We start from the raw sequence: 27,553 nt of genomic DNA, 5'->3' as shown, positions 1-27,553 counted from the left end.
GTACAAGATTAGAATTACAGACGATTTTTATCCGTCTGGAAAGGGATCATGATGCTCTCCAATTCTTAGTCATGCAATTCTTGTGCAATTCTCTCTGTACACGTGACACTTGCAAATTTTTAAAATCCAGTGATTGGAAGTTTTTTTAAACTCAAATCTATTTTAACCCTTCAAGTGACTTAAACTTCTACAACCGTTCGAATCTGAAAAATATACGAATGTCGCTTGTAAAGAGAATCACACAATTAAGAATTGAAGATGATCTACTCTATAAATCTCTTCTATCCGATCACATGGTATTTAATCCATGGAGAATGAAGTAAAATTTGCCTCAATTTTTTGATTTATTACTTTTCTAAATTACTTGATGATAAAATCACTTGACACCAAACAAAAATACATTAATAAGTATTATGGTTGTAATTACTTGTTTTAGTGAAACTTGGCGACTCATGATTTCACACGTCTTTACAACATGGCATGTAGGGCGGTCAATGTGATTAAAGACCACTGTATAGTAAAAAACAAAAAAATATGAAAGACCACTTTGCCACCTGGCATGTTATGTGATAGAAGATCTCTTTGTCAAATGGAATGTTTGGTGGTCCATGTTATGTGTTAAACTTATCTTCTAGTTATGTTTCTAAATCTTATTTGATTTTTTAAAGCGGATTTCACCCAGCCCCTCAAGAAAGTACATAAATTACTAATGGGAAAAGGTTGGATATGCTGCTAGCATATACCGTATGTTATCATCCACTGTCTCTATCTCTCTCTTTCCCTTTTTAAAATGACCCTCATATCCTTCCTGAATGATAACTCATCATGTGCCTCCATTGGTGTTGTCCGTTAGCTTTCCATATCCCGGCAGCATATCTATTCTTCTCCCATTACTATACTAATATATATATATATATATATATACGAAAAATCATTTCTATTAAAGAAAAGAGTCGAAAAAATTACAACAAAAAACTGACAAAACAAAACAAACCATATCACCAACAAAAAATAGACAGGTTCTCCACCTTCTGCGAAACCATCAATAGGGAGAAAATACTTATTAGGTCCTAACGGGATTTTGGTCATATGCTATGACGCCTCATTCTAGAGTTATATCAAGTAAGGTAATAACATGCAAATGGAGAGATTTTTCTGCCACAATCAAAGTGTGGGGTCTCACGTATTGAACGTACCATGCAAGCCATGATGACAAAAATAGATAGGTCCTGACAGGATTTTGGTCCAATGCAATGTGGACACATTCTAGAGTTATATCAAGTCAAGGTCATTAAGAGAGTGTCTTGCCCCAATTAGACCGGAGTTTAAATTAGTTACAGTGAGTATCCGGCGGTTAGAAGTATTCGGACACATGCTCCAAGGGATTCCTACGCACCCGATGTTCACAGCACTGATGCAATGGCTACAGATGATTTTCACACAGTAAAGCGTAGGGCCACATACGGAACGTACCATGCAAGTCATGGTGACTAAAAAGTGTTGACGAGAGGAGATGATACTAAATTCGCATAGGTTTGATCAATACTCTGCTACGTAAGGAAAGGTGAGTGACTTCGTAGTCTAGTAATTAAAGATTGACCCACAAATTATGGTGCTTGCATTTTCACAGTTATGCCCACGGTTATTGGTCTAGTGGTTTTTTTTCCCCTAGGGTGGAAAGGGAAGGAGAAGAGAACGCTACCCATTGGCACAGGTACACACCAGCGTGTACGGCCAATGGGATAACACCTATAAGCATCTTCAGCATAAGAACAACACAATTTTTTACATTGTTGTTGTCTAAGCATGTATCTACGCATGCGGGAAGAGTTGTTTTCTCTTTTTTGTTAGAACACTTTTTTCATCAAGTTAGGCTCCGTTTGGTATCATTTTTGTTCCATGATGAGCACAATAATGTGTGAAATCTTAGGAAAATAAATGTACATTTTGCCCCACTTTGGATAGTACTATTTTTATTTTTTTATTTTTATTTTTTTTTTAGTTTCTAAGTTTACAAGAGAAAGTGCTTAAAGTGAATCAAGAACCAGCCCAAATGTGGGACCCACTCATTGGTAGCACATCCTCTCTCCTACAAAATCCTAAAGATTATTCTCTCTCCTTACCACCTCACAAGATCTTGAAGATGCTATGCAGAGATTCCTTTCTGATTTAATCAAGATTGCAAGATATTGGTTAATATTGCAATGAAGGAATAAAATTTGTTAATTTTGGAAACGAATTCTCTCTTTCCTCACACAATATCTCAGAGAATGAGGATATTTACCAAGATTTTATTTTATTTCTTTTCTTAAAGAAGACTTGTAGAAGGAATGAGGCAAGACAAAAGCCCTATAAAAGCCCCTTCCTCCCCCCTACTAATTATTATTCTCCTTAGTTTATTTTCTAGTTTATGCTTAGTTTTCTTCTCTCTCTCCCTCTCTCACTCTTTAGTTTTAGTTATTTTCTATTTTTGCTTTAATCACTTTTATAATAGTTTTTTTTTATGCCAATTAATGCAATCACTCTTTTATTCTTATTCAGTCTTTTATGTTTATGATTTATGCAATTGAGTTGTAATTTTTAAAGTTATAGTTCTAGGCTTAGATCTAGGTGACAAGATCACAAGCCGTGGAATATCTTTTTTTTCAAGTTCAGTTTTTTTTGTTTCAAGATTTGTTTTCTCTAGTACTAAAAATTTCAGATTTGGTTTATTCCAAATATGGTTTTTAGTACTGGTAGTATCTCAAATCACCCAAGCTTTCAAGTTCAAGGGTTGAAGTTCAAGTAAGTAGGCTCCTTCAATAGTCTTCTCTCCCCCCTCTCATTCCCTCTTCTGACTACCCTTTCTTTCTTAATTTAGGATTTTAATTTCAGTCGTTACATTATTGCTATCCCTTTCCCCCAAGGTTCATGGCTAGTGTATGTGTTGGCTTTGCCCCTCCTAGCCATAGAACCATCAATTTATTGCTTTTATTTTAATTGTCTCCCTTTCCCTAAAGCCAAGTAGAGTAACCCTTGTAAGAGTGACTCTCTGGTCAAGTAGAGAAGCTCATATTATGATGCATCCCTCGGGCTAAGTAGAGAAAACTACTTGTGAGTCTCTCTCTAGCTTTCTCCCATTTCTTTTACTTTATTTTTATTTCAGCATTTTTTTTCTTTATTTTTTTTTAATTGCGTGGGTTGTTTATTTTCACTTATTTATTTATTTAATTTTAATTATGTGGCTTGCGTCTTTAAATTCTTAGATGACGAATGGTTAAGACGTTATTTTAGATACATATGTTTAGGACGGTAGTTAGAATTAGATCACAATCATTAATAGGTTCACTTTCACATTATTAAAAGAAAAAAAAATAAAGTGGCTGCTCTCTCTGAGTTCGACCCGTAGCTACACTGATCCGTACGCTTGCGATTACATTTAAAATCTCAAACATTCCAGAAATGACGTTTCGTATCAAAAGCAAAAAATTTTAGTTTGTGTCAAAATGCCATTTTTAAACAAAAAAATTGTGTTTCAAAATTTCAAATTTTGATTAGAAACGATAGTTCCTTTTTTTGTAAAATGGAACGAAACTGGAAAGACGAAACTCCCTTTTGGAGTTCCGTCCAATCTCATATTTCTAGTTTTTTTTTTTCACTTTTTGTTCCAAAAAACAGAAGCAGTGCATCGAAGACTTTATTCCGTTTTTTTCATTCCAATAGAATAAAAAAACTCCAAAAACATTTTTTTAGAACGATGCCAATCGCAACCTTAGCAAATTTCAATCTTCTCACAACCAAAATAAATGGATTCACAAGAGAGTAGAACTCCTTACCTTCAAGTGGCCCCTTCCTTGCAAAAATAAAATGGCCCCCTCATTAATGTGAGGAGGATCCCATCTCTGAATTGATTGTGGTATCAGTCCGGAATTCCCACGGTTCAGGAGAACGGTAAATCAGGTCTTGGAATGAGGAGCAAATCTATCGATTTGGGTGAAAAAAATAGAAACTTATTATACTTCAAATTTAATAAGGGTATTTTGGTATTTAAAATAAAATATAATTGCTGACATCAACATATAAGGTATATTCCTTAACAGTGATTAACGGTAGAGGGTTTGAGTATAATTTGGTGAAACTGAGGGGGTGGTCTTATAATTGCGACATTCTCCAAGGGGTGGCATTGTAAATTTTCCTAAAAAAATGTTTTTTTTTTTTTAACCGAACAAAAACAAAAATGATGGATACACACCAATCTTATCCAATCCGATTCCTAAATCCATGCTTCTGATTGACTAGGTACCCGGATCTCCAGAATGAGAAAAATGGCCTGATAGATTTCAAAAAATTGGTCATAGAAAATTGGTCATAGCAACAAGCTTTCATTTAGAAGACTACAAGAATTACGGAGTCATCATACAAGGGGTAGGTCCCAGCTGTCATCAACCATTTACTTTACCTTAGGTGTGGGAAAAATGAAGTTGATTAGACATTAAAGAATGATTGTTTACGGAGGAAAGTGTCTCTTACACTTTTAAATAGACTGAGTGCTACTTTTGAATTTTGATTGGATAGCTACTGTAAAGTACCCTTCGTAGGAGAAGGGGGATGATGACTTTTCTTTGGGGATGAGCTTCCAGCTCAATGGCAAATGGTTCTAGCGTATGTTTGGGGAACTTCACCTCTTTTCTAAGGAGTAGCAATGTGATAGTAATTGGCCGTGGAAATAATGGTAAGGGAATATATGTCTAATTCTAATTGAAGCCACAATTTGTTGCGTGGACCTGACGACACGGTATTGTGGTTACATCAAGTCAAAGTCAACAATACTAGAATTTCAAAACCATTAATTCTGTGAAAGAAACACCGACCGATCACTACAACAGTTAAAAGAGAGGACCACGGGATCAAAAGCAATCAAACACAACTACCGCTCCTGAGTCAAAATAATGCATCCCAATGCCTAAAACACTAGGAAAACAACGGGGAAAAATCGTCAAAAAGCTGGAAAGGAAATAGAAGGTTCAGAAAAGCGTGTGACACGAGAAGGATAAAAAAACCAACAGTTAGGTTACATGCCCTTTAATTTTTGTTTAAAGTAGAAACATATGAAATTACTTATTTATTTTTAAAAAGTTAGGAACAAAATCATATTGATACCCACCGATCTTATTTAATCTGGGTCAATATGGGATACCATCCCCTAAATCCTTGACTAGGACCCAATCTCTGCAAAAATGACTGTCAATGATGAAAATGAATCTGTTACTGGTAGTAGTCTGGTATGATCATTTGGCCACATTTTGTCATTACAAGGATAAAGAGGAGTATTTTCATTCTATCATTACAAAGATAAAGAGGATATGACGCATATGATCCGATCAAGTAATCATACAAACATCGGATCCCATCTCGTTAAGTACTGAATTATCTCGGTGAATATTAAGGTAACAAGATCTGCAAAATTTCTAAAGGTATAGACAAGGGAGGACGCCAAGAATAATTTTTCCCATCTTTTCGACGATTTTTCTCTTCTTCTTTTCCCTTTACGTTTTACGACCTAACAATATTACAATTGTAGGTTTGAAAAACTTGTGATCTCCGTCCGTCTCGCCTTTTAAGAGGAGTGGCCGTGGGCCCCTCATTTTAAAGTCAATGGATTCCTCTACTTTTATATATATATATATATATATATATATATATAAAAGAAGACTACTGCTGGACTTGAATCCAGACTATCACTGTGAAACCCTTTCCTTTCAGGTATTCTAATTCTACATATGCAATGTCTTTCCTCTTGTTTCTTCTTCTTCTTCTTCCTCTTCAACCCTTTTCTGCCTTGGCTCAAACTTATGGTAATGTGAGCTTAGGCGAATCTCTCTCTGCCGGAGTTAGCACCTCTTCATGGCTTTCTCCTTCTGGTGAGTTTGCGTTTGGGTTCCAAGCTATTAACAACATGGATACCTTCTTGCTCGCCATCTGGTATGAGAAACTACCTGAAAAGACTCTGGTTTGGTATATAAATGGAGATAATCCAGCACCTAGAGGATCAACAACCCTCAGCTTACCATTGATGGTAACTTGGAGCTCAACAACCCTCAAGGAGAAGAGATATGGAAGGCCGAATCCATTGTTGGTGCCGTCACCTATGGTGCAATGCTTGACACTGGCAACTTTGTGCTCCTGGATACAGACTCTGTTCATATATGTGGGAGAGCTTCAAATACCCAACTGATACCATCCTCCCTTCCCAGATATTAGAACGGGGTAGCGTGCTTTCTTCTCGACAACCAACCAACTACTCCAGAGGAAGGTTCCAGCTCCGCCTACTTAATGATGGTGATCTTGTTCTCAATACCGTAGCATTACCAACAAACCTGGCCTATGATTCTTATTTTGTAAGCAAAACTTATAGTTTTGGTTATCAACTTGTGTTCAATGAGACCACATCTACCATTTATATTCAAAGTCTTGATGGAAGCATTATATCATTGGACCTCACAGCTGTTGGGAGCATTATACCTTCCACCAAAACCCATTATCACAGAGCAACCATTATCCAAGGACGAATTCCAGCAGCATTAATGGGAATGACAGTTGGTCCATTGTTGGGTCTATTCCTGATGACATATGTTCTTTTGGAAGTTCCCATGTGGGCGAAGGCATTTGCGGCTATAACGGTATCTGCAAGATTGTACAACGTCGACCTGTTTGTGTATGCCCAACTCAATATAAGTTGGTTCATCCAAACGATATATTGAGTGGCTGCGAACCTGACTTCATACTACCAGGATGCTATGCAAATGAATTAGGATCCCAAAATGAGAAGACTTTGTATAGGATGGAAGAGTTGCTTGACACAGATTGGCCGGATACAGGTCTCTACCAACGGCGGGCACCTTATACTGAAGCAGAATGCCAAAAAACTTGCCTGGATGATTGTCAATGTGCAATTGCAAACTTCCGAGACGGGAAATGTTTTTTGAAGAACTTACCGGTAAGAAATGGGAAACAGAAGAGTGGTCTAAACGTGAAGGCTTTCGTCAAAGTCCCAACAGATCATAATACCCACCAGCTGGGAGATCCTCCAGTTCCAGTAGTAGAGGAGAAAGATCATGGTTTGTTCAGTGTTGTTGCAGCTGTTCCATTAGGTAGCTCAATCTTTTTCAATTTTCTTTTTCTAGCAGCAATTTTTGCAGTGGTTTTGAGGTACCATAAAAAACTAAAAGAAAAGGTACAACAAAAACAAATTTCTTTAGAAACAAATCTGCATTCTTTTACTTACAAAGACCTGGAAGAAGCTACAGATGGATTCAGGGAAGAGCTGGGAAGGGGATCTTTCGGCATTGTCTTTAAAGGGGTACTCTTAGGTTTGGATTCTAGACTTGTAGCTGTAAAAAAGCTAGACAAATTGGTACAAGAGGGAGATAAGGAGTTTAAGACTGAATTGAGCGTGATTGGCCAGACCCATCATAAGAATCTAGTCAAATTGGTTGGATTCTGTGAGGAAGGACAGCATAGACTCCTGGTGTATGAGTTCATGAGCAATGGCAGTTTAGCAAGCTTCCTATTTGGATCTTCAAGGCCAGATTGGAACCAAAGAACCCAGATTGCATTTGGTATTGCAAGGGGGCTTATGTATTTGCATGAAGAGTGCAGTGTCCAGATCATCCACTGTGATATAAAGCCTCAAAACATACTTCTTGATGACTCTTACACAGCAAGGATTTCTGACTTTGGATTGGCCAAGCTCTTGATGACTGACCAGAGTCGAACTAACACAGCCATTAGAGGGACCAAAGGCTATGTTGCATCTGAGTGGTTCAGGCACATGCCTATCACAGTGAAAGTAGATGTGTATAGCTTTGGTGTTGTGCTACTGGAGATCATTTGTTGTAGGAAAAGTGTTATTAAACAAGAAGAAATAGGTGATGATGAGAGAGCAATTCTGTCAGATTGGGCTTATGATTGCTATCGAGAAGGAAGGCTAGATGCTTTGGTGGAGAATGATATGGAAGCAATGAATGATATAGAAAGGCTAGAGAGGCTACTGAAGATAGCAATTTGGTGTATTCAAGAGGATCCATCACTAAGACCCACAAGGAGGAAGGTTGTACAGATGCTGGAAGGGATTGTTGAAGTTTCTGTGCCTCCAAAGCCTTATCTTTTCAGATCTGCCGTTGAAATTTAAAATAAGAAGTAATGTCTCACAACTCTCTCAATTTATTTGTTTATGCATTTATGTAGCGTCAAATAATTGTATGTGTTGGTACATTAGGTACACAGTCAATACCTTATTATAGTTTGTTGTTGTATGCATATGGTTGATTGATTTATTGTGGCGTATTAGATTGACAATCAATACTTGTTATAATTAATCATAACCCGTCAATCTTTTGAATGAATTCTTGCACTTGGCTTTGTTTAGAAACTCTTGTAACCGACTTCATTAGGTTAGAATAAAATTTCGAATGTTTTAATAGTTGTTTTCATTGTTATATGTGTTGGTAATTTAAATATTTTATTTTGTAAATCAAATTGTATCTAAATTGAAAGAATCAAGGAATTGAAGACTAACGGAAATGACCACCCAGTCTCATCAAGGTTAAGAACTATTGCAAGATTTTCAAAAGTGTTGCATACTTGGATCTCACAAAGTCTCTCAAGAAATTCCTCAACATTGCTGGTTTGATTTCCATTTACAGTCTTCATCTCAAAGTACAAACTCATCGAATAAGGCTAAGTTCAGAGGAGGCTTAAAAATATTCGATGAGATCCCTGAATTTGATTTAGAGGTTTGGTGTTGTGGTTAATATGCAAGTTTAGGTAGAGTCTTGTCTAATTTCATTAGGTTGTCTTATCTAAGATCATGCACTACAACAAAAGGGGTTTTTAATAGATTTTTTTTTTTTTTTTTTTTTTTTTAAGCACCGGTTTGGAAAGGGATCATGATTATCTCTAATTCTTAATCACGTAATTCTTGTGTAATTCTCTTTGTGCATGTGATACTTATAAATTTTCAAAATCCAATGATTAGAGGTTTTTTGAAATTCAAATCTATTTTAACCCTTCAAATATTTAAATTTCTACAATAGTTCGATTTTGAAGATGTACAAATGTCGCTTCCAAAGAGAATTGCACAATTAAGAATTAGAGATGATAAAAATCCTCTATAAGGCCCTTTTTCCAATCACACGGTATTTAACCCATGGAGAGTGAAGTAAAATTTTTGCCACAATTGTTGGATTTATTGCTTTTCCAAATTACTTGATTATATAATCACTTGGCACCAAAGTGAAAAATACTAACAAGTGTTATGGTTGTAATTACTTATCTTAGTGACACTTGGTGACTCATGAGTTCACATGTCCTTGCCACGTGACATATAGGTGGTCAATGTGATGGAAGACCTCTTTGTCACATGGCAGGTTAGGTAGTCCATGTGATAGAAATTCTCTTAACCAAATGGAATGTTAGGTGACTCGATGAAAAAAATGAGGGATTTTTTGAGAATGATTTTGAGAATGATTCTGATCTAGCTCATGCACTATAAGAAGTTGTTTTGATGGCCCTCCGTTCGCATCTTCTCGTTCTATTCCGTGTATTTAAAAAATTGGTAAAAAAGAAAAAGGATAGTTGTGTTTTGATCCTGTGGCTAGACTACATGTCTAGAGATGTTCGTTTCTTGGCCCCAAAGGCACCTTTAATTCCAGGACATCTTCGAGACCTTGGCAACTATTTCCACCGTGGTTGCTGCGCTCCTCAGGTTGAAGATACTTCAGTTACGACAGCTGTGCCTCAGTCACGTCTTCAGAGTTGCCCCCATCCTCTTCACTTGCTTCTCCAGCTCCACCAGAGCATTTCAAAAGAGTGCTCGGGAATAAAGCCTAATCAAAGCGGGCAAAGAGAAAGATCGCGTAACTTGACAGGTGCAGCCACGACGGCTTGTTCCTCAACCACAGTAGCTCTTGTTCTTCTTCCTTCTCAGAGGTCGATTCAGCAGCTTCAGTGACCTCCATGGTTAGTCTTTGTATTGCAGGTTCTAATCCTGAGATGGATTCTTGTGGGCCAACCTCCGAAGGGATAGCTTCGCTCCTGGGTTCCAGGGATGGCTCCATCTCGGTTGTGGATCTAATCAGCTCCATCAGACCGCCTGCCTCCACAGTGAAGCTTCCGGCCACTGCTTCCACCCTCGCGAGCCGGGCTTGACGAGATGAGGCCTTTTGGGAAAGCCAAGTCAATTTCGGGCCACCAAACTCTGCAACTGATGAGAAGGACGGGGGAAGCGTGTACGTTGTCACACTCCCTGCCTTCCAAATGTGCCTAGAGGACCGGCCAGACGCCACAGAGCGACGACCCAGGAGGGGTGCACCCCCTCCCCGATCCGATTTTGCCCATCACCAATCAGGTGATGGAGGATATCATGGAGTGGAGCGCGCCTGGGAAAACCATTTCAATAGAAGAACGTGTGAAGGATGCCGCTGATATCTTGGTGGATCTTCGCACCAATTCTCGAAACAGCGCTTTCTTCCAAGAAATCCGGAAGAGGATTTGATTGCATTTTATTCTGTTTAGTACTTCCAACACATCGTTTTTTCATTCTTTTCTTATGAGGTCGTGTACAACAACCAACACCGCACAAGCCTGGGCTGGGCCTACCTCCATCTCCTTTCTAATCTTGCTAATCTACTTTTTAGTTAAAGTTCTAGACTGGGCAGGATATGAAATAGGACATACACCTATTTGGAACTAACCTAAGGAGATCTCAAATCCCTGGTTTTTACTTCTTAGGATAAGCTGTCAAGCAAGTGTTAGTATCGGCATGGAGCTAGCGATTCCCCTGTAGCTATGGACTTCGGGACAAGGGGAAACTACTCTTTTAGTAGAGTGTCCTTCTTTCTTAGTTCTAATTAGTAGTTTTTGGACTAGACAGTGGAGGGGATAGAAGTAGACGGACAAAGACGAGTCCAAGATGGAAGGCTCTAATCAAGAGTTTTTTGTGTGCCAGTTGTGGGTTCGGGACCAGAAGAGCTTCTCTCTTGCTTTTGATTTCGATGTCTAAGAAGAGAGGGCTTCCCGGAAGTATTCATAGGATAGCCACCCTCTTTCAGACAGACTAGCCGCTTCCCTTCTAAACGAAAGCCAGAAAGATATTCTCTAGTCGCAAACCAGACCTCCATCAAATAGGCTTTCACTCCACCACCTCTCCTTTGGTCTATGATCTACTCTTCTTCAGTCTCGTATTCCCCTGTCATATTCATAGTTGGTCATTTTGAACAAAGGTCATTCACTAAACTCATCTCCATGAAGAATGAAAAGGAAGGTAGGGTTGATCAGTAGGTGATCCATATGATGGAAGACTCACACCCGTATTAATGGTCAAATTATTGCTCATTAACTTTACTACTTTTAAGACTTGTTGTGTGGACCTAAGGAGACGGTATTGGGTTATTATATATCAACTCAAAGTCACAATATTAGAATATCAAAATCACTAATGCTATCAAGGTCAGTAGACATTAAAAATAGCACCGACTCACCCCAGAACTTACCGTGGAAATCAAGGTGAATTAAAATTGTTGAAGAAATTATTTGGACACATGGATTCCACAAAGTCTCTCAACCTTAGTTACTGAGAGAGAGAGAGAGAGAGAGAGAGAGGGATTCAGTGGAATGTATCTGTCCAGAGTCCAGAGTCCAGATCAGAGGTGTACGAGAATGTTTCTATATGTTTTACTATACCTCCAGTCAAAATAATGCATCCCAACATCAAAACTTTTGACCGGGTAAAAATATAAAATCAAAATAGATAAGGATGGGAAAATTAGATTCACTTTTCTAAGTCTGATTCCATAGGGGTTCTTGATTCATATTGCTTAATTCTTTTAGAGTGACAAAATGTGATTTCTACAACTACTTCATAATTACTTGATCATAAAATCACTTAAATAATAATTTTTGGAGCAATTATATGTTTGGTTGTAATTACTTATTTTAGTGATACTTGACTTGCCACGAGTTCACACGTCCTTGCCACATGGCATGTAGGCTGTCATGTGATGGAAGACATCTTTGCCACATGACATGTTGAGTGGTCCATATGATGGAAGACTCACACTAGCATTAGTGGTCAAATTCCAGCTCGTTAAGAGGCATATATGTTGTAAGGAAAGTGGTTAAAACCTAAAAGTTCTATGAACAACAAGGTTTTAAAACTCAGGATTGATAACGCCAATATCGATCGAGATCATATTAGACATATTTACATCTTGTTTTTAATAAAAAAAAAATTTTTTATTACCATCTTTATTCTTATCCCTTACTAGTGGATTGGCATCCGATCTATCAATTGGGGATCCATTAAGGCCAATATCGACTAATCTGATCTAGTTAATACTGACCTATCCAATCTGAGTTTTAAAACCATGATCAATATAGTTAAAGAATTACAACACCCCGCAAAAAAAAAAGTTACAAAAAATATTAATGAAATGTAATAGTAATTTTTGTAATTTTACTACTTTAAGACTCACTTTTATTTATTTATTTATTTTTTTAAATGTCTATACTTGTTTGAGACCGAAATTTGACAAATGAGAGATGACTGTGGAACACGCATACGTGTCAATCTAATTGTGACATGACATGGAAGTGTGACCCCGTGACAAGCTAAATATCACCAATGTCAAACATGAATTAACTGTGTTGTTTACAATTGTGTATACAAGAGGCAATCATTTAGTGGAAAACAAAAAAGGTAATCAAGCAATGACAATCAGGAGGTGGGCTTAGAAGGAGCCATCCTTTGAAAAAAATGTAATAACTCACTGGTCTAGCTCCATTGCGCCAAAAAATTATTAATCATAATTAAGATCATTGATCTAAGATGTTAACAAAATAGAAATAATGGTTATTGTATATATGCCTAATTCTGGTTGAAACCAAGATTTGTTTTGCGGACCCGAGCACACGGTATTGGATTATATCAAGTCAAGTCACAATACTATAATATTATAAAAGCACCAACTCATCACATCACATAACGTATCTTCCACCCAAAAAAAAAAAAATATATATATATATATATATATATATATAACAAATCATAGAAAAGACCGTGGAAATCAAGGTGATGACTATATATTGTTAAAGATATGAAATGCAGCTAATCTTTTGTTATTCAAGTGGGGATTTTTATTCTTATTAATTTACCATGTAACATATAGAAAGTTGTTCATTGAATGTTAAATTAACTTTCAACAGCTTCAACTTGAAATTTGGGAGTCATGGTTCATTAATCTCATCGGTCTATTTTAAAACCTAATTACACGTAATTTACTGAGCGCGGATCAAGTTCTCGTCTGAAAAGGATTTCGTACCCTTCTGATTTGAATACATGGATTCATTAAGTCTCTCAACCTATGCTATAGAGAGAGAGGGAGAGATAAATACTTAGCAGAATCAATGTGTCCAAATCATGGGCGAAAATTTTCTCATACATGAAATATTTTTGAACTTTGTTCTACTATCTTCTGCTTGGAATTTGGTCAAGTGAGTTTACAATTCCTAATTAACTAGCTTTTGGCAACTTCGAAGTGAAAGTAGTATGATGGTAACATAAATGGAGAGCGATGCATACATGCCCATCGACAAACAAAAGGCCAAGGTCTTACCCGATTATGAGACTGAATTGTCTCCTGAACCATGATCTCCTACATCAATCTCTTATCATTCAAAGGGTGTGAATCCTTACCAACAACAGCTGAAGAGAATGTCGATCACCTTATAAAAAACAATCAAACACAATTTTCGTTTCTCAGTCAAAATAATGCATCCCAATACCCAAACCAAAAACAGTAGCATCAGAAAACACTAGGAAAAGAAGGGGGAAAATTGTCAAAGAGCAAGAAAAGGAAAATTATATATAATGGGATAGAAGGTTTGGAATTGGAAAAACGTATCCCAAAACCAACTGACACGCTTACATATGACTGATGATCCTTATTTATAGAGTAAGCTTTCACCTCAGTTCTTAACCAAACGGCTCCCTCTTCCGATGGCTGGCAAACTTGATCTTCTTTTCTCCCTCTTATTGCTGCTTCTTCTTCTTCTTCCTCTTTCTTTACAACCCTTTTATGTGTCCGCTCAAACTTACAGTAACGTAAGCTTGGGTGAATCTCTCTCTGCCGGCGGTAGCAGTAACTCTTCATGGCTTTCTCCTTCAGGTGAATTTGCCTTCGGCTTTCAACCCATCAACAATACGGCCAATGCCTTCTTGCTTGCCATCTGGTTTGATAAAATACCTGAGAAGACTATAGTTTGGTATGCAAATGGAGATAATCCAGCACCCACAGGATCAAAAGTTCAGCTTACCAATGATGGTAACCTTGAGCTCAATAGCCCTCAAGGAGATGTTTTATGGAAGGCAGAATCCATTCTTGGTGTTGTCACCTATGGTGCAATGCTTGACACTGGCAACTTTGTGTTGGTGGATGCAAACTCTGTACATGTATGGGAGAGCTTCAAATACCCAACTGATACCATCCTTCCTACCCAGATATTAGAAATGGGTACCGTGGTTTCTGCTCGAATACAAAGCAACTACTCCAGAGGAAGGTTCCAGCTCCAACTGCTTACTGATGGTAATCTCGTTCTCAATACTGTATCATTACCAAAACATTTCGCCTATGATTCTTATTATTCAAGCAACACTTCTGGTTCTGATAATCAACTTGTCTTCAATGAGACTACATCCACCATTTATATCCAAAGCACTAGTAATGGAACCATATTATTGGACCTCACAGTTGGTAGCACTATACCCTCTACCAAAACCCATTACCATAGAGCAACCATTGATTTTAATGGTATTTTCACTCTATATGCTTGTCCGAGGACAACGAAGACGACTTCGAGTTGGTCCATTGTCTGGTCTATGCCTGATGATATATGTTCTTTTTATAGTCCTTATGAGGGAGAAGGGATTTGTGGGTATAACAGTATCTGCAAGCTTGTGCAAAGTCGACCTGTTTGTGAATGCCCAACTCAATATAAATTGGTTGATCCAAACGATATATTGAGTGGCTGTGAACCTGACTTCATACTACCAGGATGCTATGCAAATGAATCAGGATCCCTAACTGAGACGATTTTGTATAGGATGGACGAGATGCTTGACACAGATTGGCCTTATACAGGTGTTTATCAAAGGCTGGAACCATTTACTGAAATAGAATGCCAAAATGCTTGCTTGGATGATTGTCAATGTGCAGTTGCCAACTTCTTAGACGGGAGCTGTTGGAAGAAGAGCCTACCAATTAGATTTGGGAGACAGAAGAGTGGTCTAATGGTGAAAGCTTTAATCAAAGTCTCAGCAGCTAATTATACCCAGAGAATACCTCATCCTCCTTCAGTTCCAGTAGATGTTAATAATCCACCTGGGTCTTCAAATCCTAATAGAGAGGAGAAAGATCAAGGTTTGTTCAGTGTTGTTGCAGCTGTGCTATTAGGTAGTTCAATATTTTTCAATTTAATTTTTGTAGTTGCAATTTTTACTGGAGTTTTGATGTACCACAAGATGAAATCAAAAGGAAAGGTACAACAAAATCCAATTTCTGTTGAAACAAATCTGCATTCTTTTACTTACAAAGACCTGGAAGAGGCTACAGATGGATTCAAGGAAGAGCTGGGAAGGGGAGCTTTTGGTGTTGTCTATAAAGGGGTCTTAGGTTTGGATTCTAAACTTGTAGCTGTAAAAAAGCTAGACAAATTGGTACAAGAGGGAGATAAGGAGTTTAAGACTGAATTGAGCGTGATTGGCCAGACCCATCATAAGAATCTAGTCAAATTGGTTGGATTCTGTGAGGAAGGACAGCATAGACTCCTGGTGTATGAGTTCATGAGCAATGGCAGTTTAGCAAGCTTCCTATTTGGATCTTCAAGGCCAGATTGGAACCAAAGAACCCAGATTGCATTTGGTATTGCAAGAGGGCTTATGTATTTGCATGAAGAGTGCAGTGTCCAGATCATCCACTGTGATATAAAGCCTCAAAACATACTTCTTGATGACTCTTACACAGCAAGGATTTCTGACTTTGGATTGGCCAAGCTCTTGATGACTGACCAGAGTCGAACTAACACAGCCATTAGAGGGACCAAAGGCTATGTTGCATCTGAGTGGTTCAGGCACATGCCTATCACAGTGAAAGTAGATGTGTATAGCTTTGGTGTCATGCTTTTGGAGATCATTTGTTGTCGGAGAAGTGTTGACCTAGAAATAGGTGATGATGAGAGATCCATTCTGACCGATTGGGCTTATGATTGCTATCGAGATGGAAGGCTAGATGCTCTGGTGGAGAATGATATGGAAGCCATAAATGATATTGGAAGGCTAGAGAGGTTACTGAAGGTAGCAATTTGGTGTATTCAAGAAGAGCCATCACTAAGACCCACTATGAAGAAGGTTGTACAAATGCTAGAAGGAATTGTTGAAGTTTATGTGCCCCCACACCCTTATCTTTTCAACCAAGTTGTTGAAACTTAAATCAAATTCTGTTTTTTTTTTCTACATCCAGGTAATGTCTCACAACTACTCTTCCTTTGTTTCAACATTTATGTACATTTATTGTATGAGTTGGTAATTCACTTATCTGTTTTGTAATCCCATCAACATTATTATCTTTTCGCTCTCTTTAAGCTCCTTGGTTATTATACCAGGAAAAAAAAAAACCATCCTTAGGAAACCCTGGAAGATCAGATGTTGGAGGAGTTATTCGAGATTACTATGGTATGGTATTGTTTTCTTTCAAATCTTTCTTGGAGAAAAAACAATTTTTGAAGCAGAATTTGTGGGCCTCATGGAGGGGTTAAAGAGAGTGAAATGTCATGTGTGTCTTGAATTCTTGACCCATTTTGATGATTGTCTCGCTTAGATACAATTTGGAGGTAACCCGAATGGAATTTTTTTTATGTCTATGACAGTAGCAGAGGGATCGACCTGACGAGATGAGACCTGACCGAATGGAATTTTTTTTTTATATCTTGTTGTTTAAGCAAGTGAGATTTGGAGTTTTTCCATGTTAGGGTTTCTGAGCGAGTGTTCTACCATGAGTTTGGGTGTTCTAGAGAGATCTCCATGTACTCTTGCTTCTAACATAGTGAATCATCTATTTCTTCACCTGAGGATGTAGCATATCACATTGATGTGTAAACCTCGTTAAATCTCTATGTCATCTTGTACGAATCCATTAGTTTTCTTTGTTTTTCTTGTGTTTGTTTTAACATGAAATATCTCGGTGTTAATGCTTTGTGGATTAAGTTAGACTTTACTTGAGTGGTTTCTTCAATTTAATCGAAGTCCATTCCTTGGTGAAGGAATATTTAATTCCCGATATCAAAATCGTAAAAAAAATACATGATCGATCCGGTAATGATTATTGATATCGAAATAGGGGAAAAATCATTAAAAAAAAACATATTTTTTTTGGAAAATAAGAGTAAAATTGATTGGTCAAACCAATCCAAGTTGGTCCAGGATTGGAATAAGGTGATACCAATATTACCACTGGATCACCGATACAGATAACTAAATCCATGATCACAAACATGGTTTTAGGTATAGGTATTGATATTGGATCAATCATATCGGTTGTAGCATATCAGTATCAACTGAGACTGAATCCAATACTTGATCAATTCAGGATCAGATATCGGTTTCAAAATAAATTTACAACTCTTAATTTTTTTTATGATAGATACCGATACTGATAACACCACAAGGAAAGGTGTCAGAATATTAAAAATTTAAACAAATTCAACTTGAGCTTTGGGAGCATAGGTAATCTTGTCGGTCTACTCTGAGTTCCTATTCCGCTTGGTCTAACTCGGGTTTTGATTCCTGATGTCACTATTCTGTTGCGATCTCAGTAGAAGAAGAAAGATGAGTCTCCAAAATGCTTTTTGTTGTGGATTTTATTTTTTATTCTAAACATGAAGAAGAGTCTCGAAGTCACAAATTTTTTTCTTTATAAATTTATGTTATATTTTGCTGTAGTTTATTATTTTATTCTATACATTTCAAACGGGACTGAGGATAGAACATCACTTTACTTTTATATTGTTATATAGGATTTTCTTTGGTATCACCATCATTTTATAAGTATTTTTATTTAGCTGATTGAAGTGGAGGGATAGTTTTGTAAATTCCTCTCCCTCACTATGTGTCTGTCACACATAGCGAGCTTTTTTTGGTAGTGAACAACCATTGGTCTACTCTACCAGTCCTTTTCTAGTATGATACAGAGATGGAGCAGAAGAAGAACCCACTTCATTCCGAGGTTGTGAAATGAGTTAAAGTAAAATGTAAAATGTATTATTGTTAAATATGGTAAATAATTTAAATAGTTTATATAATCACATAGAATCAAATGGGATGAAGAAGAGGATCCACGATTAAGACTAGATCTGAAGTGGGGACTTGAATCTTTTACACTCTTCTTCTCTGATTGTTGGAGATAGTTTGGTCAATTCTCCACATGGCATCAAATATTCTTGTTTTTCTCCTTTGAAGATGGATCAATTCTATGTTTACACATTGTTGACATGGCAGATAGAGAGGATAATGGAAGATTGATTGAAGATTTGATCCAAATCTGTAGCAGATTTGGGACCATGAAGATTCTTTGAAGGAGGCTACTTATTTAGTCCCCATTGCTATGATGCAAATTCCTTCAAATTTTCAGAATGACTCTTTGATTAAGAAAAAAAAAACTCACAGCTCTTATCTCTTTAGAGGAAGAGACAGTTGAATCATAGTAACGCGGTGACCGATCATGCTAAGTTCATAATGTCAAAGTCATGTGGAGCTGCTTGCTTGCTTGTCTATTTTGTTGATTGTTTTGGCTACCGTTAGCTTCGTTTGTTTTGTTCTTCTTTTTTTTTTTTTTTTTTTTTTTTTTTGACCTCTTCTTTAATTGGTCTTTCTAATCTTTATTATTATTAGTCACGCATATAAGAGAGATAAGGGGAATGATAGGAAGAGGAGATACACACTTAATAGACTCGCACACGAAAAACAAAGACTCACCTGTCAATATAGAACGTATCGTGCAAGCCAAAATGAGTAAAATGTGTGGAAAAGATGGAAACCCGCTCTCCAGCTTAGAACTTGAAAAACTCCGTTTGTGATTCCTGATATTACTCTTTTGGGGCCTTTGCTTAAGTTGCGATCTGAGTAGAAAAAGAAAGAATAGTCTCCAAAATTGCTATTTTTATATTCATGGTTTTATTTAAAGGAAAAAAAAAAAAAAAAAAAGAACCCAACACACGAGGCTTTAGTACTGCAAGGTCTGAAAGGGACAAGTGTACGCAATCTTACCCCAGCTTCACAGAAGAGACTATTTCCAAGTTTTATATTATAGTTTTATTCATAATTTAATTTTTTATTCTATACATTTGAAACGGAACTCGGAATAACAGAACATCACATATCATTATTTATTATTATTATTATATAAAAATAACTATAAAAGAGAGATCGGTGGCTGGTTAAAGTGTTTTACGTGATTATTTGTTAGATTTACCAAAATTTGTGAATGTACTTTCTTTCTCTTGAGGGTTTTATGCATAAGCACTAACATGGAAAAGTTGCAGAGTTTACAAAAATGAAGCATCTATAATGACTAACGAGAGAGGTCAAATTACTGGTTCATCCATTCAATTTGTTCATCTTATTTCCAATAATCAACATGTATTCAATATATAAAGCAAAAGATGGCAAAATCACCATCAGAAAAATCTTCTAAGAAATGCACGATGATCTTCAAGTCCTCCCAGCTGTTGGATGGGTAGGAGGTAAATGGTTCAACGCCCAAGTAGTTGGAGAGGAACCAGATCCCAGATTTTAGGAAAATAAGTGTTCATAAATCTTACAAACAATATCCTTGCCTTGAAGATAAAATTCACAACATGAACAGCTGCTATTTCCCTAAACTTACAAAGCAAGTTTTTTCCCCGAGGAAGCATCTTATTACAACAGATTTGAATCACCACTTAATCATACATCATGCTCCAACTGCTTTTGTAAGTTTAATATTACATTGTCAATCTACAGCATCCGGACCAAACCCTGCAACTGCATTCAGGAAGAGAGTCCTCTATATGGGCATTCTAGAGGAGAAAAAATAACAGGGAATTCCCCAGCCTTCACTTCACTCACTATGTCTTTACGAGCTTTTGCCCATTGCGTTTGCCATAGAAGTCAAACTCAACCTGCAAACAAACACATAATGGATTATCTAATGTGAAGTGGCTTAATCATTTTTGCAATCCAAATTGCAGAGAAAACTGAATAACTGGAGTACCTGATGACAAGCTTTCGCTGGGTGATCGATGTAGAAGCAGGCAATGCATTAACAAGTGGAGCAGTCAACGCAGCAGGCTTCCCACCCGGGGGGGGGGGGGGGGGGGCGTGGTGGAGGGGGAACAAAAGCAAATAACCATCAGCACTCCTCCTGCTTCAACCAGATCAAAAAACATTTCAACTGTTTTTTAATTTATTGTGTTGTGTGTGTGTGTGTGTGACCACCTTTGCTGGCCAAATGCTGCACTAATGGCCAAGTGAAACACCACTTTCAGCTCATCTAGAGAGCAAAGGGCGTACCCGGTGCATGAGGCTCCCGCATGTGTGAGGTCCAGATAGTACTAGTTACAATTGTTTCACTAATGGTGAGTGTCTCACAGATGCTTCATATAATTTTGAGTCACTTTTTGAGAACAAAATGACATCTTCCTCTTGTTTAGGGAACTTCTCATGAAAATATCTCATCTCTTACTAGAAGGTGATTCCTTTCCATACTTCTCTCTTTCCCCCAATACCAACACAGTACATCATGTCATCATCCTCAGGAAAAGATGTACTAACCCATCACCCATTCACACACTGTCTGTCTCTCCCCTGTACCCACATCCCACCCAGACTCTCTTCTTTGTACCAGGGCCTTAATATTAATAACAGAAATGGATGGAAAAGAGGGGGAGCAAAAGGGCTGAGACACGCAATTATTTAACACTCCCAAGCACTGATGGTGACATATTTCAGAAAACAGGCAACCTGCATTCTCCTTTTTGTCAAAATTGAGCTTTAACAGGAAAATAAAAAAATTCAGGTCCATCTCTTGTTTGCCTTGTGTGTTTTCTCTGGTCCAGTGCTGGAAATTTTTTTATCATCGAACTGGTCATAATATCATGATTCAATGAAAGATCTGCATGCATGGGAGAAAAAAGGACAAGTCAGGAAAACAGACCTCAAGCTCCTCTGAGCTTCCGTACTGGAAGGAGCTTGTTCTTGAATGTACTCCATTCACTGCTTCTCCTGCCTTTGTTGTCAAAGAGTCAGCGATGCTGCCCTTTGTACCCCCTCCAAAAGTTTTTGCTTCATCCATCGAACTAAATTCATCTTCAAGCTCATCAACCTCTTCTAGAAAATCTGGGTGGGAAACTGCTGGACCACAAATGTTCTCAATGGCAAGCTTCTCTGCCTCTTTAGGGCATGATAAACCAGCACTGGATAAGGGTCTCACAGGTGGGCTGCTTCTTACAGATCCCTGAGCTACCCTTCCATTATGAGAAGGTATCTGAGTGACACATACTGCATTTGATGAATTGCAGTGTGAATCAGCTTCAAGTTGTTCATGTCTTCCTCCCTCTGGAGTGTCTGCATCCATGCAGCTTCCTGTTATAGAGCTTGAAGTAGTAGTAGTGGTGGCAGATGGCCTAATAGAGTGAGGGCTATGATTTCCAGACACCTCAACTACTCTCCTACTGGCAGAAGTAATCGAAGACAAACACTTTGCATTTCTTGGGCTATTATCATCATCCAATTTTCTCTTCTTGTGATCTACTGCATCCACAGCACCTGCTTTGCTTTCACATGATTTGTCAGCAGAGTCAGATTTTGATTTCATGACAATCCTACCCTCCCTCATTACTTTCACAGGGCGGGAAGGCCGAACTCCACCAGGAAACATAAAAAGAGGAATGTTGTTGTGCCTTATATGTGATACATGGATCTCCATTCCAGGTTTCCATAATGTATACATGGCAACAGAGTGTTTGAATTCCTCTACAGTTGCCCTTATACCAAATTGTTTGCCTTCGCTTGCAGGAATACCTTGTTTTTGTTGCAGGCCCATGAAGTAACAACAATGGAATAGTCTGGATTTGTCTGAAAAATCACTTGGGTGCGGGTGGCATTGAAGGATACCAACTGTGTCTCTCTCAATCTGAAGTGAAAATAAACAGAAAAAAATCAGAACATAAATATGAGAAAAGGACAACTGACAAGGAAATGAAAAGGTAAGTCTTGTCATATACCTTCAAAGTAAGCTGGCGAAGTCAAGATTCTACCCAACCTTTCCATTTTCTCAGATCATCATCATTTTCAGCAGCGACATCAATCTGTAAATAATTTTTATACACTTTGAAGAAAGGGTAAGGCTCAAAGAGAGTATTACAGTCAGCCTTGTTTTTCTCCATGGCCTGCAGAAATTTAACCAAGTATGGTCAGTTCTTGGATGGCCATGCTTGTATAATTCATGTTGAGGCATACAGAAACCCATTGACGCTGATATATTATTAGTCTGCAGCATGACTTAACAGACATCCCTGTATTGTCTAATACAAATCATCCAAGTCAAGTGCCACTGTAGTTTTCATCATTTACGATCTCTCAATATGGATGGGTGCTGAGAACTTGAGGCAGACCATGCAATAATAACAATAATTGGTGGGAAACAAATTATAACCTAAATGCAGATAAAATCAGAAACAAATTACTACCACAAAGTAGGAAGATTTAACGATTTAATGCTTAATGCACACCTCACAAATTTCATTTCCCCTCTGGAACTCCTCTGTCATTACACGCAATGTACTTGATGAGACATTATAGCTAGAGTTCATGCAAGGGTAAGCAGAAGTAATTATAGGAATCATATGAAATCTGTCTTGGGGATACTTTCTTGGATCCTAAACATGTAGTCCCAGCAAACCTTCGTCAATAGCACATAGCATGACTGGATTTGGCCTTCGCCATTGGGTATACACCCGGAAGAACCGATGTTAAGTTTGTCTCGAATTCTTGACCCGTTTTGAAGATTGACCCGATCCGACATATTTTGGTGGCGACACGAATGAGAAATTTTCTGAGATCTGTGATGGAAGCAGAGGGCTTGGGCCTATCCCATCACTGATCTCGTATGGGGGTGAGGGGGCGTAGCCCCCGCGGTATGGTTCGACCGGATCGACCGCGACCCGATGGGTCGAACAGCTATTTGGAGTATATATATATATATATAATGTACTGTTGCTTGTTGAGAGTCATTGTATTCTAGGGTTTTCACGAAGCTAGGGTTTCAGGGCGAGTTCTTCCTCGCCGCTGCTAGGGTGTAATCCTTCTTCTGCATAGTGAATCATCTTCTTCTTCGCCCGAAGACGTAGCACACCACCCTGGTGTGTGAACCTCGTTAAATCTCTGTGTCGTACGGATCTATTGTCTTTCTTTATTCGTGTTTCTTGGTGTTTGATCTAACAACCGAGATGCCAACATACTGGGTAGTGCATTCGGGTATAACTGACAGATTCGAGCAACCAGCAATGCCCAGTTTATACCACCAAGAAACCCAGCAACCTGGCCATCACCAACATAAAAATTAAAAAGAATATGACAAAATAGAAACCCCTACCAATGAGAGAAAAGGAAAAAGTACAGTCTAACCCTGTCTATTTATAAAACAGAAACTGCCTCACATTTGAATAAACACCCCATCTTTTTGCCCAAAACCTCATGCATCTCAAAGTCGTGTGGAAATTCTACATCAGACACACCACAAACACAATAAGAGGACAATATCAGCATAGTCATACAAGTAAAATTATAAAGCACTTGCAAAACCTGAATATTTGGCACTAAACGTAAAATTTGATCAGTAACTCTGCATCCATTGAGACTACGAACTGTCTGCCCATCTGCATTCTGCAATATCATATCTTGTGAAATATCCGAGTCCTGCAACAGAAGAACATTTTGAAGAACAGAATTAACAAATTCACTTCCAACACAGATCTAATATGGCCATTCTTCAGATGCATGGAACTTGGGAGGAGTGCGTGAAGAGTAACACTAAGGATTATTATCAAACATATCCCCACTCATTCAGTAGAAAGAACATTAGGTAATGAGAAGAAAAAAATACCACCATGCAGGTTACACAAGGCAAATCAAGAAGCTCCACTAGAAGACCCTAGCAGCACACTCAGAATATAGCAAAAAATATTTATTACACTTCTCTGCAAGTCAAAGGAGTTGGCATAATGGCCCCACTTTTAGTCCACCATATAATTGAGAGGGGGAGGAAGAGAGGTGTGGTCAGTAAAATCAAATAAAAATCTTGGAAGGATCATAATCCGGTGAAACCAAAGAAACAGGACAAAATCTTTCTTCAATCTCAAGAGAGAGAATAAAAACATTAGTCCTTTTTTCTTTCTTTCTTTCTTCATCTACCCAGGGCTTTTCTCAAGACTTTGATTTCTGTATGGAGTCATGGGAATATGAGTCTGAAGCCAGGCCTCTTTTTGATCTTCCTAAAGATAAAAAGATCTTGTTCTCTTGTTCTTGACCATGATTGTATTTACTAATCAAAATCTTAATTGAACTCCGTCCAAGGAGAATTGCATGCATATGTTTCTTTTCTTAAAAAAAAATTTTTAAGGAAATTCCACTCCTTGGAAATTGAATTCTTCAGGTGAGAAGCAGCCCACAAGAACACACAAGAAGATGAACACTAACAAAATGCTCCATTAATGGTTACCTTCTCCGCAATGTATGTCTCATGTGTAACAGGTACGAGAGACAGTGATGCAGTTGCACAATGGACATAGGAAAAAAAAATCTTTTGATTTGATTCTCTTTGGATTTAGAAACAATTTCTTTTTAAATTAGTTAGCTTCTAATTTTAGAATAGTTTCCTTTCAAGTAGTTTCCATTAATTGTTTGATTTTTTTTCTTTTATATTGGACATGTAAACGATGAAGAAGTTCAGTTTTTAGATTTGAAGTTTTTTTGAAAAAAATTGAATGAATTTGAAGATATATGTTTTGGTTTGAATCGATGACTGCCATGGGTGGTTTTCTTCTCTGAAATTCTTCTTTTCTTCCTCAGTATTTCTTCTGGTTTTTCCCTTATCTTCTTCTTCTTCTTTCCTCCTTATTTTCCTCTTGCTGGCTGAACCCCTGTTCTGGGCGGTAGATTACAGCCCTCATGATGCACATCGATTTCTTTTCTATATGATCTGTTAGGGCTGAAGTTTGGATCGAATGTTTCCCCTACTTGGGCGACCTTAATCCTAGAATCTCATCCCCAAAGGATCCTTCTATCAAGAGATTCAAACCTGGTTCAGATCTGGTTCTGCGCCTTGTGCTGGACTGAGTTGCAGGTACAGTTGTTCCTCGAGGTTTGCTGGTGCTAGAGTGGAAGTAGATTTTCTGCTGCGATTTCTTGTGAAGATTTCAGTTGAAGCTTGTGGCTGAGAATCGATAACCAACAAGTTTGGATTATCGCTGGTTCTGTTCTCTGTCGAGACCTTAGGTTGAAGATGAACACCCTTTATTTGTAACTAAAACACTTGCTGAAATTTCACATGAGGTCAGATCTTTTGTTATTTTCACAAAGCCCACTTCTTTCTAAAGTTTGTTTCTAATTATCTCTAGTTTAAACTTAAATTCCAGAATACCACTCTTTTACTTTTTTTTTTTTATTTCAGTTTAACCCTTGTACCTATTTTCATCTTTTCAAGTGCTTCAATATTCCTGAATTTGCAAAATTACCCCTCAACCTTTCAATTGAGATATTTTATCATTCTTGTGGGCCCTAAGCAATCCAATTTCAATCCTTGGAATCTGGATCCGCATCAAGTGGTATCAGAGCAAAATTTCCTGCACTTCCCTAACCATGACAGGTAACGTTACCAATGCTGAGTTGAACAAATTGTACTGCGAGTTAGCCGAGAACCAACAGAATACTGATGCTAGGCTTGAGGGGACTGAAGCCAAGTTTGACAAATTTATTGAAGAGATGATTGCCTTTAAGAATAGGTCTGACGAACGAGCTGAAGAAGGATCTATATTACCTCCTCAGCTCAACACTTTACGGATCGAAGATACACCTCAGAGGCAACAACTTGATCCAGTTGTTCCACAGGATGTTACCCGGCAATTTTCTGACAGAGATTGTGGCATCAAAGTCGAGGTTCCTGAGTTCAGTGGTGAAAAGGGACCTAAGGAATTTCTTGACTGGCTTACCAAAGTGGAGAGAATTTTTGCGTATAAGTCTCTTCCAGACGTGAAGAAGTGTGAACTCATTATCACCAAGTTTATTGGGTATGCATGCTCATGGTGGGATGATGTACTATATGCAAGGTTTGTCAGAACGATTGGGGTTATAGAATCAAAAGCATTCCCCGAATGTCAAAACCACTCTCATCTTCTATCTCTCCATATATATGTATTTTTTCATATTCCTTCTATCTTCCTCATCTGTGAGGAACCAAACCCTGCCAATCTTGAATTCTTCAACTCTACCCTGATTACATTCTCAGTCTGAGAAACTCCAATATCAATCCATTGGAGTTTTAGAGATACGAGCTTAAATCAGAGCTCTCCCGCTCAATCACTCATGCCCGATCAATGGTGTTTTCGGAAGTTTTTGAAATAGAGAGGCTACACAAGGTCATGGCAATGGCTCCTGAAAGATTGAGGCCTCTCCATAATTTCGACGATGGCTCCTGCCAGCTACCGAATTCCAGCCGATTCATTCCAATTCCAGTCCGATCCAGAACAGAAACGACGGAGTCTGATCTGGAGGCCAATTCCACATTATTTAAAACATTGGGTAAATGCTAACCTCCATTCTTTCTCACCAGGAAAAAAAAAAAACTCATACTCTTTCTGACTTCTGACCAACGAATCACCACTAATCCACTCCCACTTTTCACTCTTAATTACTATTCAAATCGCTACGTTCTCTGTAAACCCTGAACAGACCTTTAATTCGACTCATACATCCCCAAAAACATCTTTTGTCATTCCAGAATCTGTTCATCGGATTTTGGCTCTAGGGATTCATTTGATCCTTTTCTGTGGGGTTCATTATGTGTTATCTAATGGAGCCCGTAGCTTGAGATGGGGGAATCAACGGGTTCTCAGATGCATGAAAGTGAATTCCAATGGAGAAATTTCCCCCTTCGATCGCAGATTATCACCTTCCTCCGAAGCTGAATATGAAGATTTTATTGGCTAGAGAAGGGAATCTAATTCCACAAAGCAGGGATCTTCTAACGGCTTCGAAAAATCCAAGAATCTGCTTTCGCCGTTGATTGGAGCTTATGGAGAGATATCAGAGATTGATGGTGATGTAGACGACGGGATTGCAGAGGTTAGGGCAAAACTCATGTCGATCGCACATTCTCGGCAAGAGATAGAGATGAAGGGGATGGGGGTAAAAAGGACATTTAACATTTGA

At 38.1% G+C, this 27,553-nt stretch overlaps 2 protein-coding genes, 1 long non-coding RNA gene and 1 pseudogene across 4 annotated transcripts; 2 read left to right on the top strand and 2 right to left on the bottom strand.

Annotated features, from left to right (window-relative positions):
- The first annotated feature begins 5,726 nt into the window (after positions 1-5,726).
- On the top strand, positions 5,727-8,298 carry LOC122087898 (annotated as a pseudogene).
- A 5,302-nt stretch (positions 8,299-13,600) lies between these two features.
- On the top strand, positions 13,601-16,522 carry LOC122088985 (G-type lectin S-receptor-like serine/threonine-protein kinase LECRK2). Its single transcript, XM_042658392.1, has 2 exons — positions 13,601-13,671; positions 14,137-16,522. Exons 1-2 carry the CDS (start codon positions 13,601-13,603, stop codon positions 16,520-16,522), a joined length of 2,457 nt encoding a protein of 818 aa, XP_042514326.1.
- Positions 16,523-19,854: 3,332 nt separating this feature from the next.
- On the bottom strand, positions 19,855-20,445 carry LOC122088784. Its single transcript, XR_006143148.1, has 2 exons — positions 20,340-20,445; positions 19,855-20,247 (listed from the first exon to the last, which is right to left on the bottom strand). It is a non-coding gene; the product is annotated as an uncharacterized LOC122088784 (long non-coding RNA).
- Positions 20,439-23,089, bottom strand: LOC122088783 (nuclear poly(A) polymerase 1-like). Of its 2 annotated transcripts, XM_042658108.1 has the most exons (4): positions 22,858-23,089; positions 22,351-22,515; positions 21,282-22,259; positions 20,439-20,489 (listed from the first exon to the last, which is right to left on the bottom strand). In XM_042658108.1, exons 3-4 carry the CDS (start codon positions 22,167-22,169, stop codon positions 20,478-20,480), a joined length of 900 nt encoding a protein of 299 aa, XP_042514042.1. In that variant the 5' UTR covers positions 22,170-22,259; positions 22,351-22,515; positions 22,858-23,089; the 3' UTR covers positions 20,439-20,477. The 2 variants fall into 2 exon arrangements, with proteins under 2 accessions (XP_042514042.1, XP_042514041.1); XM_042658107.1 differs by having other exon boundaries at positions 20,458-22,259.
- Between the last annotated feature and the right edge of the window lie 4,464 nt (positions 23,090-27,553).

The sequence above is a fragment of the Macadamia integrifolia genome, chromosome 9, assembly GCF_013358625.1.
Source record: "Macadamia integrifolia cultivar HAES 741 chromosome 9, SCU_Mint_v3, whole genome shotgun sequence".
Classification (NCBI taxonomy): Eukaryota; Viridiplantae; Streptophyta; class Magnoliopsida; order Proteales; family Proteaceae; genus Macadamia; species Macadamia integrifolia.
This window is presented reverse-complemented; position numbering and strand designations above follow the sequence as displayed.

What these genes read in the sequence shown, in the direction of transcription:
- LOC122088783 (XM_042658107.1), bottom strand. Translation starts at nt 22,169, where the DNA reads ATGGGCCTGCAACAAAAACAAGGTATTCCTGCAAGCGAAGGCAAACAA.
- LOC122088985 (XM_042658392.1), top strand. Translation starts at nt 13,601, where the DNA reads ATGGAGAGCGATGCATACATGCCCATCGACAAACAAAAGGCCAAGGTC. An exon ending in CCCGATTATGAGACTGAATT is followed by an intron (nt 13,672 to 14,136) that starts GTCTCCTGAACC and finishes TCAAACTTACAG; the next exon opens with TAACGTAAGCTTGGGTGAAT.